The 21,235-nt window shown below is 40.5% G+C and overlaps 1 protein-coding gene and 1 long non-coding RNA gene across 4 annotated transcripts; one reads left to right on the top strand and one right to left on the bottom strand.

Annotated features, from left to right (window-relative positions):
* Positions 1-1,539: 1,539 nt before the first annotated feature.
* On the bottom strand, positions 1,540-14,355 carry LOC4345220 (probable sucrose-phosphate synthase 4). Of its 2 annotated transcripts, none has more exons than NM_001422530.1 (14): positions 13,922-14,355; positions 13,718-13,807; positions 11,919-12,163; positions 9,956-10,019; positions 9,083-9,781; positions 8,875-8,988; positions 8,633-8,764; positions 8,281-8,457; positions 7,913-7,966; positions 7,759-7,821; positions 6,744-7,655; positions 6,516-6,643; positions 5,069-5,371; positions 1,540-1,981 (listed from the first exon to the last, which is right to left on the bottom strand). In NM_001422530.1, the coding sequence occupies exons 1-13, from the start codon at positions 14,159-14,161 to the stop codon at positions 5,089-5,091; spliced, it is 3,201 nt and encodes a 1,066-aa protein (NP_001409459.1). In that variant the 5' UTR covers positions 14,162-14,355; the 3' UTR covers positions 1,540-1,981; positions 5,069-5,088. The 2 variants fall into 2 exon arrangements, with proteins under 2 accessions (NP_001409459.1, NP_001409460.1); NM_001422531.1 differs by having other exon boundaries at positions 5,073-5,371.
* A 3,771-nt stretch (positions 14,356-18,126) lies between these two features.
* On the top strand, positions 18,127-20,980 carry LOC107277737 (uncharacterized). 2 transcript variants are annotated; one of them, XR_001548057.3, is made up of 6 exons: positions 18,127-18,263; positions 18,328-18,433; positions 18,519-18,678; positions 18,950-19,012; positions 19,357-19,481; positions 20,750-20,980. It is a non-coding gene; the product is annotated as an uncharacterized lncRNA (long non-coding RNA). The 2 variants fall into 2 exon arrangements; XR_001548056.3 differs by lacking the exon at positions 18,127-18,263 and having other exon boundaries at positions 18,284-18,433.
* The last annotated feature ends 255 nt before the right edge of the window (positions 20,981-21,235 follow it).

Here is a 21,235-nt window from a genome sequence, read left to right as displayed (position 1 = left end):
GAGATTAGAGGTAGCGCTAGATCCCCTTGTCGGCCTCCGCATGCACCAAATTGGGTCTGTCTAGGCTAATTCTGATGTCGATGTTTGGCGGCGTATTGGTTTGTTCTGGCTTGTGTGTCCCCTCTCCTCCTAGGGGGTCTTGTATTTATACCCATAGATGTCTCCTTGTCTAAGTAGAACTAGAGAGATAAATATGGATACGATCCAAGTAGTCCTGGTCGTTTCTAACTTGAACTCTATTTGTCCTTTCTTATCGGAAACTCCTTCTATATACGAGATGCGGTTCTATATAAGACTTGGTATATGGTGGACCCTACCGAGTTTAGTCGATTACTATTGGGCATGTGTTGTCTCCGACGAGGCATCTCCAAGGTTCGACCGAAAGTTCTCATGTTCATAGAGTTCGCTTCAACATCCGATTTTGCAAGGCCCGTATTGCGGCTCGATGCAATCTTTTGCAGTCGACCTCGTTTTCGCCGTAGCCGTTGTCGGCTTCATTGTCTAGGTCACTGAATCAGGAGAAGAAGCGAAACGAGGCTAGATTGCTTTTCTGTTTTCTTTTGGAGTCCTTATCTGCATATTTCAAGAATCTTTTGCAAGTTGTGTTATACTTCTACCTGCTTGTTCTACTAAGAGCAACTGAATCTCTCTTTGAGAGAGGCCTAAATCACTCAATACTATATATTGAACTAAGTGATTCCTGCGGAAATTACTAAGCAATTCTCATTTCTATTTTCTTGTATATACATATATTTCTATTAGTATATGTATATAAAATTGATTGAATGATGGTTGGGAATAGTAAATATGATATGATATCTTGGTTGTATTATTGTCCAATTGAGTACCTGATTAAATATATAGCATTTAGATAGGGTGGTGATTAATGACGTTGTTTAATTGGTGAAGAAGTGGAGGGGACTTTTGTCTAACGGTTAATCCTGAAAAACTTGTCGATCCAACAGTTAAAACTATTTTGATGATGTCACTAGACGTAGTGCCTGTTTGTGGTCTCACTTATATAGAAAGCATAGATAAATACTTCCTCCGTCTCATATTATAAGATTTTCTAGCATTGTTCATATTTATATATATGTCAATGAATTTAAACATGTATATGTGTCTAGATTTATTGACATCTATATGAATGTGGGCAATGCTAGAAAGTTTTATAATATGAAACGGAGGTAGTACATGAGTTTTCAATACAGAAAAAAAAAGGCCAGAAAAAAAAAAGGCAACCGCATTGACCGTTCAGCTATCATAGATTTAGTTAACAAAACAAAAAACTAAATCCCCGCATTGTTTGTTATCGTAGAACACTAATATTTGAATATAGTGCGATGTGGCTATGCCCTTGGAATGCATTGCAACGGGATCTAAAGAATACGTGTTTTGTAGGGTATAGTTTTTCAATTTGGTTTTTCTAGTTTGTTAATTTTCACTAAAAAAATATATTTTGCAATGGGATGAGGATATCTGCGTCATATGATTCACAGAAACCATGAAGGCATGAACCGCTTGGCCTAGGGGGGTTGTGTATTTGGTTTTTATATCAGTGAACATTTGTCGAGAACTTACAGTAGTCTGAAGGAGAGCTGAGACGAACCAACCAAAACGGTGAAACCTCAAACAGGTGAACATATCCGGAGTCTCCGGACGACCGGACCCAAGCAATACTTCAAAATATTCCGATTGAGCAACAAAACAATGTTATGCACACAGTGCCTTCTGTAAGCACCGGCCTTATTGCGATATACTATACAGTTAGAGAACTCATCATCATCAGTTTTACATTGGATAAACAGAAGCAAGTCTGTATCCCCCATCTCTGGTTGCAGCAAGGGCCATAGAACGATAGCCCAATGTTCACCAGGGTGCAAAGCTTATTGGTGCCGTGTGAGATGATATAGAACCGCAGAGAGGGAGCCCTACTGCTCGTTTCTCAATCTCGATCACGTAGAATAAATGCTACTTGAAACTGCAAAAAATTAGAATAAGTCAAACAAATAGTATTATTAACCGTTTCAGCGTTGTGTGACGGCCCATTTTTGTTTCAAAAGACATAACTACTAAACCAAATTAAATCCTCTTGCATCAAAGGATGGCGGAGGAATTTTAGGAGTTCCGCAGGCTAAGACCCAGTAAGTTTGTAGTTCAAGTTATATTGCTCTGAGATAGAGATACATGTAAGATTAAGTTATTTTAAAAAGTTAAGATTAGTACGGTCCATTTTACTTTGTAGGTGAAGTAGATACATGTTTAACTAGGTATAGGCGTATAGATCATAAATAAATCATAAACAGTGTTCAAAATCAATTACTCTCACCGTCCCATAAAAAACGAATCTAGAACTGGATGTAACACATCCTAGTACAACGAATCAGGACAGAACTGTGTTCAAAATCATAAACAGTGTCCACTGCAGTTGGACTATTTGTTCTATCAACAACAAATGTAGAACATGCACTACCATAACTAGATAAATAAAATGAAATAAAATAAATCAGTTCTAGTTGGATGACATTCAGTTGAGAAGTGCTAGCTAATTAGATTTTCAAATTTCAAAAGCATAATAATTGACAACACAACAGAAGGTGACAAAATAAAAGCAGAGCTGTATATTTGAGAGCATAACTTCCAATCAATCAAACCCCGAACTAAAAGCGCCGAGACCTCTTTACTGTACCAAGCAATCTGCTCGGTCGCGCTGAGCACTCCTCACAATGCAGCCTCGGCAAACAAATAGCCCAGCTCCCTCTCGTCACAATCCTACCCTTTCTGTCCAGCATCTGATGTGTCTGATGACCTCACATCTTGTTGGGCTATTTAGGCATGAAAACTTGTAAATACTTAATTTGTTTGCTTCGTTAAACTTAAGGTGATACATGGGTGTCGAGATCTAAGATGATGCAAATAAGCCAACATTAGTAGTTTCGTCAAATTGTGGCATCCACAACACTATAGTGGGTGTTATAGGCAAGGTTTTATTGGGGGATAAACACCGCTGGTAAGATAGCCAGACGACGTTGGCTTTTTTTTTGCCTTGAACACGCAGGAGATCTGTGTATCATTATATTAAGGAGAGGATAAAGAGTCCTGAGTAAAGGTTGGTAGGAAACCCACACACCCGAGCTTGGTTGGGATGAGTGAAGACTAAAGGTTGGCGAGAAGAACTCAAGAGATTCATATTTTGCCTAAAGGTTGCCTGAGTATATTTTGATTCATTCCTTGATTACAATTGACTTAAGGACTCCACCTAATCTTATCGCCTAACAAAGATACACTAATTGAATCGACACTACGTGGGGTCGCACAGGTAGCGTCTACCTGGGCAGGTATTCGGCTGGTCGTGGGAAGAAAATTGCACAGGACCTAAGTCCTTTATCCAGTCCGAAAGACTACGCTGCTTGCATGATACGTTATGTGTGAATCTCAAAGCAACACCCTATCTTTCCCATCCCTTCTCTTCCATCTCCCGTGTCTAAACCATCTTTTGTGATTTTGATGAGGTGTCCAGGACTCCAGGTCACACCCAAAGTCGATTTCCACGTCTCCGGCTGCAGGGGCCACAAGTCTAGGAGCAGCATCAAAGTCAGGCCCGTCATGACAGACATGGCTAGCAAGCCGCTCTCCAGGCAACGTCTTAGAGCTCCAACTAAACTGCCGTGGGCACGGTGGCTAGCAGCAGAGTCCATTGGCTCCATTAATTTAAAAGCTAACGAAATTATAATCATATTTTCATCATGCAGGTAACTGTTGAAGGATTGATCAATTTTCTCAAAAAAAATTAATAAAGCAAGAAAAAAAACAGTACCCAACTATCCTGCAAAGATAAAGCAGTCACATGAGAGCTCGCGCTATGCCAGCCTGAGGTGGTGGTGGTTGTGGTAGGGGCTGAGCTAGTGAGCTGAATGCTGCTCGCCTAGCGCTCTGAGGCAATCTCGACGCTGCTCGCCCACTGCACCCACAGCTCGATTCGACTCCTCGCCGAATAGTTTGAGAATGGAAGGGGTTCAGCGAGAGAGAGAGAAGTGTTGGGAGAGAGACTCATTGCGTTGAGATTCCCACATAACACGTGCCACGCTAGTAACGAAGTCCTTTTGACTTGGTAAAGGACTTGGGTCTTGTGTAATTTTCTTCCCTGGTCGTGGGCCTTGACCTCCTGGCCTAACGCCCATGACAGAGGATCAGTAGCTTCATTGTTACTACCTCCAGATGGTATTATTTGATGCTTTGGACAAAGAAAATGGCTTGAGTTTGATAGGTTTTGGCTGTCGAAACATCGAGTTATCTTTACCGGAGGGAGTAATAATTGATAACTAAGGTTTTAAGTCTAATAAAAATATTATATGTGATCATTGTTTTTTCAAATCATATCTACATAAAAATATTGTAAGAATGTAATGTATGTAAGGTTTTTTTTATAACAAATCTACAATTGATATTTTTGACATATAAAATCCTAGTACTTTTGCATATATTATTGAATTGAAGCTGACCACATGCATTCTAGGATGTGATCTATTTGTGAATAGAGAGAGTAAATCTCACTATGACAAAACAAAATGGTCCATTGTTGGAGTACAATTAAATTGCCCACTTTCCTAACTTAGTTTTTGTTTAAATAATTGGTGTACGAAAAATAATAGGGTGTATTCACACAATAACAAAAAAAAATATTGGTACCATTTCTAGATAAAGTCCCAGCCTCATATATGTCTGAGACTGTTGAAGCGTAACCACGCCTTCCCTTACAGTTTAAACTGGTTGGTACACTCAAATCACACATAGTAACCTTTGAAAATTAACAGATATATTTAATATAGAGTTATAGATGGTGATGAAGTACTCCGATGGAGTACAAGGTACTGCAAGATTTCTAATTGATGGACATCGCAAATTTAAGAAGTTTACGGTTGAGAAATTTCTAGGAAATGGCAATTTAGATCAACCAACCAAGGAAGAATTTGAAATTTAAGTCTACAGAAATTCAAAAGCTACTTCAGTTGAGTAATCAAAATAGTGAAACGATGTTCAAGATTAGTATAGTAGTGTGTGTGCATACCTACTTGATTTCTCTCAAAGTTAAACATTGTCTTTCAGTATACCAAATTGTTGTAGAGCTGACTTAAGGTTATCTGGACCATATCCCTCGATTGAAGTAATTCCTGGTTTGTCAAAGGATATGACATCCTGTAATGAATAACTTCTGGCAGCATGGACTTGGTTAGGAACAGCATTAAATGAGCCTTTGAGAATAATGGTCTTGTGCACGCCTCCTAATAGTCCTTCATAATCAGTATCACCACTTTCACCAACAACCACTGTCATATTTGACAGCTCTACCCCCCATCTTATATACAAGTACCTACAAGAGAGCAAACATAGATTGTCACATCCGTAGTATAGGGAAGCTGAAAAGGCTGAAAACAAAGTTGATAGATGATACTGCATAAGTTTCATGCTGAAATATGAGAGGTCGATTGCTCTCAAAGACATATTCAGACTTTATGGCGACACTACAAGACAACTATTTTTTTGCAATTCCAACTTCTGTTTTGTTTATATGAATCCCCTGTTAATTCCTATGGTAACCCTGGAAATTGTGCACTCACGATCCTAAAACTTCAATCATTCATGTATCTCGACCATATAAATTGACTACTCCCTCCGTTTCAGTCAAAGTCAAACTGTTTCAAGTTTGACTAAGTTTATAGACAAATATAGTAATATTTATAATACTAAATTAGTTTCATCAAATCAATAATTGAATATATTTTCAAAATAAATTTATCTTGGGTTGAAAATGTTACTACTTTTTTCTATAAACGTGGTCAAACTTAAAGCAGTTTAACTTTGACCAAAGTCAAAATGTCTTACAACCTGAAACGGAGGGAGTATATGAGAACAAATAGTACTAAAATTGTCTAGCAAAATCCTATTATTTTTACTGGTAAAGCACAATTCAGAACTTTTGTCAAAGTCTTTGATTGGGGACCATGAAAAGTCAATAATGGCTTGCATGTTCAGACGGGACTACAATACATGCTCTTACAAGAACAAACAAAATATTGTTTGTGACAGATTTCCACTAAGATTAATTTTCGCTCTTTAGGCTAATCCTCAAAATCTTAACTTGCTACTATATGCAAAAAGGTTAGATTTTATACATGAAAAAAATGATTAGTACATTTTCATAAAAATACGTTCATGTAGTTATACATTTAATTTTTATGGATTTATTATCAGGAAAGACAGTGATCAAACTTTAGAATTGGAAACTGAGTATATGATGTTAACACTCACAAAAATAAATATTGATGGGAGTATATATGACCAAATATAGCAATAAAAAATATATGTTATCTAAGTCTTTACTTGTTTACTTTGCGGAATGAAAATTATATGTAAACTTTATTTAGTGGAAAACTGAGTATAATATTTTGCTCCAATGAGGAACATGGCAACATGAGGAGAAAAAATGGAAGAGCAGTTGAACAAAGAAAGTCGACCTTAGAGCCTGCGATCGTGATGCTAAAACAGGAATAACATTCAACTTGCTACCATCATGACTGTACAAAACATGACAGCGCAGTGCTTGAATTCTCATTGTCTTCCTAAGCTCTTTCACAGGAGGTACCTGAAACACATGAAAATCATAAAACATCAGGTAACTTACAAAATGTCCGAGAAAATCAGAAGGCTATGAGAAGTGGCTAACAGGACGAAAAGAAACATACAGCCTCAGCATTCTTCACTCTAAATGAAATACAATAAGTGGATGAACATTCTTCATCTTCTACAAGTACCACTTGACCACCCTCGCTTTTTTCTGCTGCCCAACAAATTAGTGTCTTCCTTAAACCTTCTCCACCCCAACGGTACTCAATTTGAGTGTGATAATCAAGATCAATCATAAATGGGAGCTCTGCAGGGCTAAGCATGTCTTCAGAATTTGAGGATGGATAGCAAAGATCGCTACCACTGTTGCATATGAAGGCATCAAAATCAGTAGCTTCTATGCCCCCAGATGTTAGCAAAGAATGTACCTCTGATATTGCTCGGGATGTTGACAAAACAAAACCAACAGAACCAGATAATCTCTCATTGCTTGAAGCCACAAAAATATTTTTGATAATCTCAACCAGGTTAGCATCTTGCACAGAATCTATAGCAATGACTACAATGTGTTTCCTTCTTCGCAAAGATGGCCATTTATTGCCTGTGGTAGCCTCCATATTCTCAACAGACTCTGTCTTTCTGTTGGCACTAACACCTCTTGACAACTTTTGTACAGCATCCTCAAGGTTTCTTCTTACACTATTTTCCTTTGTGCTTGATTTCTCACTGTCCAAGGAAAGCTTCAAGTTAAGAGATATATCATGAACATCCCTCAAGGAATCTCCAGGTGAGTCAGCTTCGGAAACTTCAGTAGCATCATCACTCTTTTGCCATCGAGGATGTCGTGGCTTGAGTGTACCAACCCGTGACAAATAGTTTTTGCAATGTTCAGGCCAAGAAAATTGATGAATATTTTTCAGACCATTTTGGCGGCACTGTGCCCACAACTGCTTATCAGAAACAAGCTTATAAAGTGCCTCAGCTATTTCATTTTGATTGTGGGGATCAACGAGAATACCATTGTCAAGAACCTGAACAAACAAACATGATCAGAATAAGAGAAATATGTATGACACCAACAACTGGAGCATTTAGTTTCAGCAAAAATGTATAATAAGGATTGGGCCACAGTACCCGATGTATATCAACGGGCCCACCATTTCGAGTAGCAACCATTGGTAGACCATAAGCAGCAGCCTGCCAACCAACAAGATGTTAAGATTGCATAAGCATATTAATTCACATATAAAGTTGAGCAACAACAGGAAATCCCACAGCAGTACATAACCTCAATCAAGGTTAGTCCAAATGGCTCGATAAAAGCACAATTGATAAACACCCCCTGAAATTGATAAGATTCAAACAATAATTAGTTCAAACATGAAGATGTGATTGAGGCTGGCATAAAGAAGCATAGAAGCAGCATAATCAGTTCCTTGCTGAAAGTAAAACTGGGATAGGTAAAAGGAAGCAAATATCCAAAATGACAATTATGTAACTATCAATGCATATGGCTCATCATAAATCCTATTGTCAACACTTATCTGGATCACCATACAACTAATCTCAAGAACCACATGTCAAGAGTCCACTAGAATACTTATTGCAGAAACCATATGAAACATTTCAACATATGAAGATATAATATTTGACTACCTTTGTTCTTGCCGCTAAACGATAAATATCTGGAACTTCAGATTGCTTATGGTGCTTGGGGTATGCCACTTGGCCATATAGATCATACTTGTCAATTAACTTGAGTATTGATGTCAAAACAGCTGAATTTGTGCTTGACATTTCATCAATAACATCACGGTTACCCATGATAAGTGTCTGCAGAAAAAATAAATGAAGAGAACAAGCATCATCTAGAGAGTATAAAAAATACTACAAAAAGAATGATCACCTAGAAAGGACATAGAAGCTTCATTACTAACTAGACCACTAGATAATGAGAAAAATAAGAATGAGGGCAACTAGGCAAACCACATTAGACAAGCTCACGCACAAGGTTTGCTAAATTTCTCAATTCACGATGTTCACCAAATGCCTTGACCAGTGTAGTGATGTTCTTCTTAGGATCTGGACGAGCAAGAGCTAGAATCATGGGCTTGCGAGGGTTGGAGAAGAATCGCATTATCTGAAAATATTTCAAACAAGATAGCGAGTAAATATAGCAAGGATCTCATGTGGCACATCACCAAAGTTATTCCTAGATATCCTATTGTAGAATATAAAGGAACCACGCACATCAGCCCAAATAGGTGGATCTGTTGAACCTGAACCATCTTCATTAGCTTCTTCACCATCCTGATCAACATCATGAGGCACTATATGGCTAAACTCCATGCCAGGAGGAACTGCCTAATAATTTAATAAAACAATAAACATCAGAAATGTTATTGTTAAAGCAATGAACTGCATTCAAACTGAAAAGAGTTGATGCAGATGTACTTACAATCATACGAGGCATGTAGCGACCGTAGCAGCTCACACCACGCTTTATTCTTGCTCTAAGTTTCCTTGCCATGGTTAAATCAAAACCATCATATAATCCCCATTGTTGTTCTATCTCTTGTCTAGTGCTTGTAATTATGATTTCAGATGCATCAAGACAAAGTTCCTCAGCCTCAATTCGACGCATTATCTTGTATATTGTATTTATTTCATCCCTGGTTTGACGCCCTTGCTTCAAAAGTTGCTCCAACTTGTCTCTGCCAAGAGAATGACCTGTGAATATCATTGGGACATTGAGTGCCCCAGATAGCAAAGCAGCAGAGTCACCTGCATCGGCATAGTGTCCATGGATAACAACAGGCCATACTAGCTGTCCACTGCCAACTTGTTCTCCAAGAACCTTGGACATCTGCATGATATGGACAAGTGCACCGTCAACAAATTCCTGGATGTGGGGCCAGAGATGCTCTTTGGGGATATATTTATCTCTTGGTCCAAAAGGTATCCTCACAATATAAGCACCACTGCTTTCACCCATATCATGCCCAAAATTCTCTGAATTTCTTGGACTCAGCATCTCTGTAGGTTCCCCATAACTCCAATCAACATCAGGTGCAGAAATCTGCCTTGTCAGAAGATCAACCCTATATACTCCAGGTGTTGAACCTAATGCCCGAGCAAGTTCTACAACATATTTGACCTGCACGTTAATCAACTAATTAGTAAAACTCAAACATTGTTGGAATATACTCCAACCTGAAGGTAACCAGCAGACAAAATAACAATCATGTCAAGCAGGTATAACAAAATCAGGCACAAATATCAAGATGACACAAAAGCATTGACATGAAAAACAGGAGACGCATTTAAGCACCTGACCACCAGTGTCTGAATCACGCCCAAGCTCCATATTTTCACCACGTATAAGACCATGAATGCTGCAAAAAAAAATAGCAATGATTAAAGAAAGGGAGAAAAGCTTTTATGCAAATAATGTCCACATGAAAAAGCACATAAAAAATCAACTGGTTTCTGAGGTATAGCTATAAAGTCTAGCAACATCACAAAAACAATACTTACTGCATTTGTTTTTATTTTTCACGTTGGACAATGATAAATCCTCCAAGACATGAGCTATAAATCTAAAAACGTGAACTCTCAATGATAGAGAACCATTTTTTTCTTACTTTTTATCAATACCATTTCCATGTGACAAATTGAAAGGCTTTTATGTACACAGGTCAAAATTTTAAAATGTTAGACTCACATTGCATCCTAGGACAACAGGCAACAGAACAAATAGATTAGCATTAAGCTTCCTCAGACTACTATGTAATACGAGTGCAAGCACAGAGCCGATATGCAGCAACTGCATCTCAAATAAAAACACCATATGTTGCTACTGATCTCAAATAAATATAAAACAAATTATAAACACAGAGATGGGGAAAAGCAATTATGTTCATGCCTTCAAAACTGCAAACATAATTCAAACCACATCAACTGGCCATTGACCATCCTATGGACTATGGATGACACATGTACCAACATAGATCCATCCAAGATAGATTTTCAATGTTATGCATAGACCACACAATCACAACACAAACTCCACTTTTTAAGTAGTAGAGGTAATCAAACATTTCTCAAACCATGACTCCACAAGATACTAAACTAAAGCATTATAATCACATGCTACCAGTCTACTCTGGAACATGCAAACTGTTTGAGAATAGCAATATAAAAGGGCAGAAAAGGAAGGATGATTGAAGTAGTTATGAGGCCTCATGAAATACATAAACAAAAAAAAAAGGGCAAGCAATGCAAGCAGGGACGGAAGTATAATTCACAAGATTCAAGAGGCTTAAAGGAATTCCATTATTATCAGTATTGTGCATGCGTGAGTGTGGATCTTGATCCACTCATTCACGCAGAGGACAAAACCTATTTCAGAAAAAGAAATGGTAACATATTTGAATAGTAAAACTTGTTTACTAATTCTTTACAGAAAAGTGTGAAAGCAGCATTAATTCAACTAAAAAGGCACTGATCCTGTATTAAATACATGTAGCATGATCAAGCCTTAGCGACCATGTCTTGCATATACCTGTGCTCTTCAAAATATGAAAAGATGCATGCAAATGCGTACTGATGGGCCAGTTCTAGCCATTTACCATGTTTGTGCTGCCAAGTACTACAACTTTTGGAAAGGGTTGGGTGGAACACTAGAGCCAATTTGAACAATTTGGATTTTGGAAACAGTGACCCATATGGCCCATGCATACCAGTTGGTTCCATATGTTTCTTAGAAAGTGAGTTGTTATCATTTTAGGGGTTCCATATGTTTCTTAGAAAGTGAGTTGTTATCATTTTAGGTACAGTAAGGACGAAACTATACGCATGCATACATTGAAACTAAGTTATAAATCTGGGCCTATGACATTATAGGTAAGAGTGCAGGAAAAATATCCTGCCTAAATAATTACCATTCTACGGAATAATAATTACTACTTAAGAGTATGAGAAAGGAATTTTCTCATGACAAAATTGATAGCTAAAGCACCAAATATAAGAGGGGTCACAGATGAAATGGATAAATACAGGCACTAAGCTATTAACTATGAATGAACAATAAAAACAAAGCTTAGCAAAAGAACAATATAAAGCTAAAACGTCCATGGTCACATATAACAAAATATACAAACACTAACCAATTGACTGATGGACAGATTCTATATCTATTCCATGCACCAAAGCACGATACGCCCTTGAATATAAAAGAGAACAAATAGACCAAGATCAATATCATCTCAAGAGCAGAACAATTAGCACCATACCTTATCAGAACAATGTATAGCTTTTTATCCTTGTGCTGACTTGCCCATGCCTCAATAGCATCTGTTGAACCTATCCTAGGCATTCTCCCCCTTGTGCTCTCGTCATGAGTAGATGATGATTCATTAATGTTTTCTCCCTTTTCACCCTCAGATAGGTCTTCAGACATATCGGCAGCAGCATATCTACGAGCCTTCTCACGCTCAAGACGTTGTTTAGCTAAACGGGAGGCTTCTTCACCTTCAATCTGTATTAAGCAAATTAAAACTCGGTAATGAAACAAAATGCTGGAATTTTATCAAGTTTTAATGTAACAGAAACACTTAACATTTACAGCTGGAGAATAAAGAACAATAATAACGTTTTTGAAATTATCTTCTTTGCTCAAAACTCAAGTACACCATTAGGTCAAGTCACTTTAGATTTGTCCGGAAATTTGATGAAATATGGTTTCAGACACAGGTCTAGTCAGTTCAGTGTGGAATAATGGAGACGGTTGGAAATAGCAATTTTATCAGTAACAGATCTGATAGAGTGATCTAGATGCACAATTTTTAGAACAATGTCAGTAACAAATAGTCCATCCTTTCCAAAGGAATTTTGCATTTGCATGTGTGCTGGTGAATTTCAACCATCAAAGTATTGTAGGTGTCAAAACTAGGCACAATAATTAATTTAATATTTTTTCAAAACTTTGTTGATAATATTATTCTGCAAAAATTACCAGTTCAAGCTGTTCACTAAAGCATTCTCATAACATAACATTGTCGCACGTGATGGGTTTAAGCATCATGAATTGCATTAGAAAACCTAGAAAGAAAAACATTAGTTAACTACATGACAACTGTAATCCTACTCATCAGCAGGTAGTACCCTAGTTTAAGCAGTGACATGAAACCATCTATTTGGATGAAAACTGCACTGTATAAATTAGAGAAAGGCAAGAACATGCATATAGTTTCATTCACAACTAATCTGTTTTTATTTGATGTATATAATATATAAACAATCAATGCAGCTAAAGCAACTTCGTTCAACCTGAACGCCAAGATACACAATGGAGTTCCACTCTTGTACATACACACTTGTACAGTGTACCTCCTCAAGCAGGGATATGTACGTGTTCTCTGGCACGAGAGAAATTCCTCCAGATACACCAAAAGACAGATTTTCTAGCAAATACTAGAATCAGCAAAAAAAAAAATAACACACAGCTAGCAGGCACTTGAGACAAAATGTGGATACCCACGATACTATCATGGTAATCTACAACACCACCAGAAGAGTCAAGTCAAATGCAGCACAAGTAGCATGAAGTATTCCCTGCATGCAACAAAGGCTAACATGGTAACAACCCATAAGGCCACAACTAGCAGTATTTTACCAACGGCAGTTAACACAATCTCCATGCCAAGGCCAGGGTGCAGAGAGTTGACACTCCCCCCAGTCAAACCAGCGTCACTATACAATGTAACTGTCGTAGAAATGTTTATTAAAGGCGCAGTATGCTGGGCAAAATATTTACTCCCTCCGTCCCAAAAAAAGACAAACCCTGAGTTTCCATGTCCAACGTTTGACCGTCCGTCTTATTTGAAAAAATTATGAAAAAAATTAAAAAGACAAGTCACGTATAAAGTATTAATCATGTTTTATCATTTAACAACAATAAAAATACTAATTATAAAAAAAATTCATATAAGAGAAGGGAAACCCAGGACAACCAGGGTTTGTTTTTTTGGGAAGAGGGAGTAGATAATAAGAGAAGTGGCTCATCTGTCGATTCACCGGAACATGCATATACCTGCTTCTTCTTTCTGGCAAGGTTCCAGATCCTCCACGACATGTTCTCCAGCCGCGTGTTCCTCTCCTGCGGGCTCCTCATCGCCGCCGTCTAAACAGACAAAAGCAGAGTAAGCGAGATTAGCGAAAACTTTGGGGCAGATCAGCGAAAACAAGGGCAGCGACGACGGGTGCACGGAGAGTGAGAGAGGCGAGACGCGCTTACGCGGACCCAGGTCTTGTAGAGGTCGGTCTCGTCGAACCCGGAGATGACCTCCTCGACGAAGTAGCGCGCGGGGCTGAACCGGCCCCGCTCCCGGAGCATCAGCGACGACTTGTCCCGCTTCTCCCCGGTGGCCGCCGCTCCATCTCCACCTCCCCCCGCCGCGGCGGAGATCTCCCCCGCGGCCCCGCCCGCGTCGAGGATCGCCTCCAGGTAGCTGTTGATCCAGTCGTTCCCCGCCATCGATCGCCTGCTCCCCTCCCTCCCCCCTCCCCGATGCGAGATGCGGCGCGACTACGCGAGGTGGAATGGTTGAGATTTGGATGGAGAATTCCGGAGTTGTACTGAGGTGGAGGATGAATAATGGAAGGGGGAATGGCTGGCGCAACTACGCCTCTTGCTGTGCTGCGGTGATGGTGGGGAGTACTACTGAGGACGCTAATGAAGATGACGATTCCTTCCTATCTTATCAATAGGAAGGGAACGGGATTGCGCGTACAGTAGCGTAGCGCCACTGTGAAAGCAAATGCGTTCCCGTTTTCACGCAACCTTTTTTTAGCGTCAGCGCGCCACGTTGCGGTCGGGTATTAGCTGTATCGACGCGCCCGGTCTCCGGGACGGCATCAGTTGTCAATGTCCCGTGCCATGCGTCAATGCGTGGCATATGTGTGCGTGCGCTTCTTTTCGAGATCGCTAATTAGCGCTCGCATGGGGCGATCGATTTTTTCCCACTATTTTCTTCTTTTTTTTTTCTCCATATAGTTTATCTTTTTTAAGTTTAGTAGCATAATATCCGTACGTTGCAACGAGTGCTAAATAATATTCATTGGCATAAATTAAAATCCTAAAGGATATTCTATAGTTGGGCATAAATGATGAAGAAAGTATAAACGTATAAACAACAATATTGAACTACAAAGGAAAAATTACGTTTTACCCCCTGAACTATTCTGACAGTACGAATTACCCCCCGAACCATAAAACCGGATATATTACACCTCAAACTATTGATACCGGCTGAATTACACCCCCCCCCGACTCAATACTAAGCGGTTTTGCTCCTACGTGGCATACACGTACCGTCGACGTGGAAATCCAATCAGCAAAAAAAAACACACACACACAAGGGCCCACCTGTCATTACCTCTCTTCAGTCTTCCCCCTCCCCCTCCTCTCTCTCAGGCGTGCGTCAACGGGCAGTGCGCGACGGCAGCGGCACGCAAACGGGCGGCGAGCGCGGCGACGGGCGCTGCAGGGAATGGTGGGGCCGGGGCAAGCGGCGGGCGGGTTGGGGGCGCAGCGGACGTGGTGGAGAGGCGGCCGGTGGCCGGCGGGCATGACGGCGCCCGTGCCCTCCTGTCGTGGCGGCGGCGACGCGCGGACGGGCGGTGAGCGGGGCCGCGAGAGCGGCGGGGAGTGGTGGGGCCGGGGCAGGCGGCAGACGTGGTGGAGAGGCGGCCGGTGGCCGGCGGGCGTGATAGCGCCCCTGCCCCCCTGTCACAGCGGCAGCGGCGCGCGGACGGGCGCCGAGCGCGGCGGCGAGCGCTGCAGGGAGTGGTGGGGCCGGGGCAGGCGGCGGGCGTGGTGGAGAGGCGGCCGCCCGCGCCCCCCTGTCACGGCGGTAGCGTCACGCGGACGGGCAGCGGGCGCGGCGGGGAGTGGTGGGGTCGGGGTAGGCGGCGGGCGTGGTGGAGAGGCGGCGGTGGCCGGCGGGCCGGACGTCGCTCGTGCCCCCCTATCGCAGCGGAGGGCAGCGAAGTGGCGAGGGCGACGAAGTGCCCTCCTCTCATACCTCTCTCTCGGACCGTCGGGAGGTCGGCGCGCACACCCCACCGCGCCCACCGGAGCTCGAGGCGGCAGGAGGAGGGGACAGCGGAGGGGAGCCTGGACTCATCGTACTCCGGCGGGAGCAGCTCGAACGACGACGGCGACGGCTGGGGGATGACTCCGACGACTCTTCCGGCCTCCACGCTCCCTCGCCGGTCTCCTCCCTCCTCAGCCCGCTCCCTGGCCTCCTCACCTCCTTCCTCTCTGCCCGCCCCGCTATTGCCGGCATGCTTCGGCCACCGCCACTCCGCCCGCTCTGCCACCGCTGCTTCGCCCCGCCGCTCTGCCGCCGGCGCGCGAGCCGCAACCGCTGGCATCTAACGGGAGAGAGAGAGAGAGAGGGGTGAGAGGGAAAGAGAGAGAGAGAATATTATGTCATGACAGGTGGGCCCTATCCTTTATTTAATAAAAAACTTGCTGACTGGACTGCCACGTAGACAAAAACCGCTTACAAAACTGCTGGGGGGGTTTTCATCCGTATCGATAGTTGAGGGTGAAAAATGACTGGTTTTCAGGTTTAGGGGGGTAATTCATACTCACCCAATACTTCAGGGGGTAACTCGTACTTTTTCAACTACAAATAAATAACTTTGTCCGGAACGATAATAAAGTTATGTAATTTAATCCCATTTTTAAATTTAGCTATAAATAATCTAATATAGAGAAAATTATAAGTTACAATAAAAAAATTTTAGTGGATAAAATAGTGCTAAAACTAATAATGTAAATGAAAAAACAACTGAAATTAGTTAGGAATTGAAAAAACGTTTTTAGCCCACATATGAAATCTGATTCATTAATCCTAAACGGATGCCTCTGTTTCATTAATATAAATTAGAATTTCCATATTCTATTCATACTCCTATATAACATACTGATCAACATATATAAATATCCTATTTATAGGAGTATATGCTATGCTTAAGAGGGTTCTCTAATGGTTGGTCTGATTTAATTGTAAAGCTAGAGTACAACCATTCAAATGGATCGTATCCGATCAAGGTGTTTAAAAGTGTGCTCACAAATTATATTAGTCTAGGAAAAACAGGGCCAAGTGCCCTAGCTATATTATTTAACATTTCCTATCATTAACCAGACCATCAACCCACTTAGAACCATGCATCCATTGCATTTTATAGATTCTGATTGCACATGTTTTCTCCGTTCACACCTAGTCGATGAGATTGAAAAATCGCCTCAAACATTTTATGGGTTATCGATGAATGCTTTTTCGATAGGTGTACAAAATGGTGTGCAGATTATGCATATCGTTTGTTATGTTGTTATATGTATCGGCTATTCAGATGGTAGATTTGTTTCTCTTCTTGCTGAGACATAAAAAACTCCTCGTGCATTAAAATGGTTCAAAAATAAAAAGTCCATTGAGTTTTGTTTTTCTAGGAGTAGTAGATCATGATTTTTTAAAATCCGACATCTATATTTATATTAAAAATACAAATATAAATGTATTTATAAACTCAAAAACCGACCCTATAAATATCTATATATACTGGTTCTTAATAAAAACTGGAAAATCTTTTATAAGAAACCGATATATATAGTAAGTTATGAGTGTTTTTTTAAATAAACGCTCATCAACCGAGAAAGGACGCGAATCGTCTGACTTTATATATATATATATATATATATATATATATATATATATATATATATATATATATATATATATATATATATATATATATATATATATATATATATATATATATATATATATATATATATATATATATATATATATATATATATAAAAGAAGAGTTGTACCTCTCCAATTCTACATGCCAAATCACCGATCAATATATATATATATATATAAAAGAAGAGTTGTACCTCTCCAATTCTACATGCCAAATCACCGATCAATCCCTACCGTCCATCCGCATCGCTATGATCCCTCCGCATCGCTATAATCCGTACCGTCCATCCGCATCGCTCTGATCCCTACCGTCCACCGCGATTTCACCCTACCCACAGCAACTCTATCCTATCGAGAGCTGAGTCTTCGCCGTTCGATCCCCCTTCCTGCCACTCCCTGACCCGCCACCGCCGCCGCGTCCTACTCCTCCCCACCCACAACCGCTGCATCACCTCCTCCCACCACCTTCGCGTCCTCCTCCTCCCCATCGCCGCCACGTCCTCCTCCCACCCACCACCGGCATGTCCGCCGCGTCCTCCTCCCATCCACCACCGCTGCCACTGACGGAGCCAAGGTCGTCCCTAGCCGCCGCCGCTGATTCGCCACGCATCAACTCCACCATCGACACCCCTGTGCTCAGTCCTCAACCGTGGTCTCCGCTCGATGCACAAGCAGCTGACTTCCGCGCCCAATGCCGGACGGCCGTGCTGCCCAATCTCGCACGGCTGCGGCCTCACTGGCTCTCGATGCCCCCTGAGCACTACCGTCGTCGAGGACGCCACTATGGGCCACTCCACTGCCAAGGCCAAGCGGATCTGGTCACTTCACCACCAAGGCTGCCAACCCCGAGCCCTTCCACCGTGAGTCCGCAGCCTGCTTGATTATTGTTGCCGTTGCCTGGGTCCCTCACCGCCAGGGCTGCAGGCTTCAGCACACTCCACCGTGTGGTCGCTGTTGCGTGCCTCTCCGCGTCCCATTTGGCGGACAGCCTTGAGCCTTGTTGATCACCAGAGACGTTCTCCAACCCTAGGTATTTACCCTAGCGATCTCTTGGGTTAGTGCCAATTTTGATTGCAAATCTACTGCAAATGAATGTGCCATGATGTTGCTCGCAGTTGTCATCGCCAACAGCTGGCCATGGTGGAAACTACTGACACAGTCCTGGCGCGCCTAATGCATCTTGCTCTGAACAAGAAGGAATTCACCAAAGAGGGCAAGGAGCTGGCAAGCAGCAATAGGCATGATTGAACCAAACTTAAATATGCATAAATCAAGGTGATTCTCATCTTCCAAATCTTTCCCTTAATTTTTCCCCTAGGGATTAGAGATTCCAAATCGATATTAACCTGCATACAGTAAGAATTATGAGCAATTTACAGAAGAGGGGAGGATATCAGGTAGTTATAATTTAGAACAGTTTATATGTGCATTTCTGAATATATATTCTTTGCTTGCTTTTTTTCCAATCTGCGTCCCTCTGTAACGGGTGATGATCTTTGTGTTTTTCTTATGGACACATGATTGGTATTTTCTGTTGTTGGTGCAGATGGGTGAGCAAACATGGATGGCGATGATATCCTGACATTCAAATGTGAATCAACCAACAAAGGTCACCACTATATTGCATTACATATGAGTATTATATAAGTGCTCTCTTGCCATCCTTAGTTCAACTAAACATTTTCATTTTAGCGTTGTTCAACTTTGACATTTCTATAATTTTTTAATTCGTATGAGATGATGCCATATTTTATATGAAATGCACGACTAGCTGGCAATGCTACAAAGTAATTGTCTTTGTAACTTGTAAGAATTCGTATGCTGTCCAAAGAAATTAGCTGCAGTGATGTGCCCCAGTTGTTCTCAAACCCACAACCTTAAGGGAATAATTTCATATTTTCATAAAAAGAATCATTCTGAAATTTTCTCAAGTTTTATTTTTACTGCTTGCAGACAGTGAGTTGACACCATCCATAGGTGAACCAAACGGTAGCATGCAAGGAGTCCCTGTTGGCAATGGTCAAATGCATCTAACGCCAAATGGTGAATATATACACCAACGTTATGAGGTGCAACCGGTAAAAATTTCCCATCGTTTGAGAAACATTTTTTCCTTTTTGGTTAGCACTTCCCATTCTTCAATGTAGGCTGCAACTGTGGATGATGGTGAAATATTCCCTTCACATGCATGCAGGATGCTACAATTAAATGCAAGTCAATATTTTTTTCACAAATATCACATGGGTCCTTCCAGGATAAACATGCTCTACTTATTTAGTCAGGTTTAGGTTTCATCATTGTCGATGTTTGATGTCGCGATTCCGGTATTTGCATAGAATGGGGATCGTTGGTACTAGGATATATTTGCATAGTATGTAGAACTCTATTCATCCTTCCTTATGCGGAACTCCTCCTATATCCGAAGGTTGTTTCCGTATAAGACATGATATGTGGTGGGTCCTGCCGATATTTAGTCAATTACTATTAGGTATGTGGTATCCATAACCCTGACAATCATATATAACTAGAATTATTCTATATCCGAAAATTATAGGAGCAAATGGGAATCAAATCTTTAGAAGTAGCCATATCTTGATAGACTGGAACTAAAATATTTTGTATGAAGAAAATTTTAAATTCAGAAATTAAATTCCACAAATGTAAATTTCATCCACGAATGATTAGAGTGATGGGTGATTAGAATGATGCGAGTGGTTAGTCGTGATTATACTGTTTGACAAACATTTTTTTAGACAACAGAAGCTTTAACTATTTGACAAGCATGCAGCTCTTGTCAAGGTCAGAGTGATTTTATATCTTGATGTTTTAATTAGTTGCAAAAAACTTATGATATTGTATTACTGTAGTATGTATGAAGCTGTATTTTTCTTTGTTTTGATACAGTTTCTGGGTAGTGTGTCCGTGGTTGCTATTAATCAAGCTTGATGTTTCTTTTCTTTTATGGATTTAACTATTGTATTTATTATTCTTAGAATTTTATATTATGGTTGGTGCTTTGTGTTGGCTTGAGAACACACTTAGGCTGAGTTTGTTTGTTGCAGTCGGGAACTAATTTATTTGAAGGTATCACTTCACTTAATTTAGTGGCACTGTCGAACATTGCATTGTTCCCTACTTGAAATTTAAACATAGTAGGGGTGGGACTTGTTATATGATTATGTTTAATGTAGGCTGATATGGTAACTATAAGCTTTGGAAAACACCACTGAAGCTAAACTCAAATGAACGGATTAATGTTGATCCATGCCTTAGCCTTTTGATTTGTTTAATTATGGTCAAACCACCTTTTAATAGTTTTTAATATACTTTTTTCACTTCTCTGCAGCCCAAGTGAAGCAGGACATTCAAAGTGGAATATGCTAGAGCATATTGTTTTGCTAAATAGGTCTGAAGCATGTGGTTGCTATATATTTCAATTTTTCCTGTTCCTAACTATTTTCAACCTTTGTAAGTTATAATATTTGTAGATATCTAAGTAAGTTCCTTAATTATGGATTTTTCAAATTGATGTTTGACATGGGTCCCATTTATATGAATTGGCGTTCAAGTTCAAGAAGCATTTGTAGATATCTAAGTAAGTTCCTTAATTATGGATTTTTCAAATTGATGTTTGACATGGGTCCCATTTATATGAATTGGCGTTCAAGTTCAAGAAGCATTCAGTTCAAACTAAAGAATTCAAAGCATTTGATCAATTTAAAGTGATCTTGATGAACTTTTGTTTGGAGTCATATGAAATAATCATTGATTTATAATTTTATATTCTCATTAGTTTCGAAACTCATTAGTCTCATTCAAATTTCACTCGGTT

Source organism: Oryza sativa, chromosome 8 (assembly GCF_034140825.1).
Source record: "Oryza sativa Japonica Group chromosome 8, ASM3414082v1".
NCBI lineage: Eukaryota > Viridiplantae > Streptophyta > Magnoliopsida > Poales > Poaceae > Oryza > Oryza sativa.
Note: the sequence above shows the minus strand (reverse complement) of the source record. Positions and strands in the feature narration are given on the sequence as shown.

Bases quoted from the DNA above. Each gene is read 5' to 3' on its own strand.
- LOC4345220 (NM_001422530.1), bottom strand. From the start codon at position 14,161: ATGGCGGGGAACGACTGGATCAACAGCTACCTGGAGGCGATCCTCGAC. The intron at 8,989-9,082 runs GTAAGTACATCT...TTAAATTATTAG, and splicing joins GCTACATGCCTCGTATGATT to GCAGTTCCTCCTGGCATGGA. The intron at 7,822-7,912 runs GTTATGTACTGC...GTTGGTTGGCAG, and splicing joins TTGGACTAACCTTGATTGAG to GCTGCTGCTTATGGTCTACC.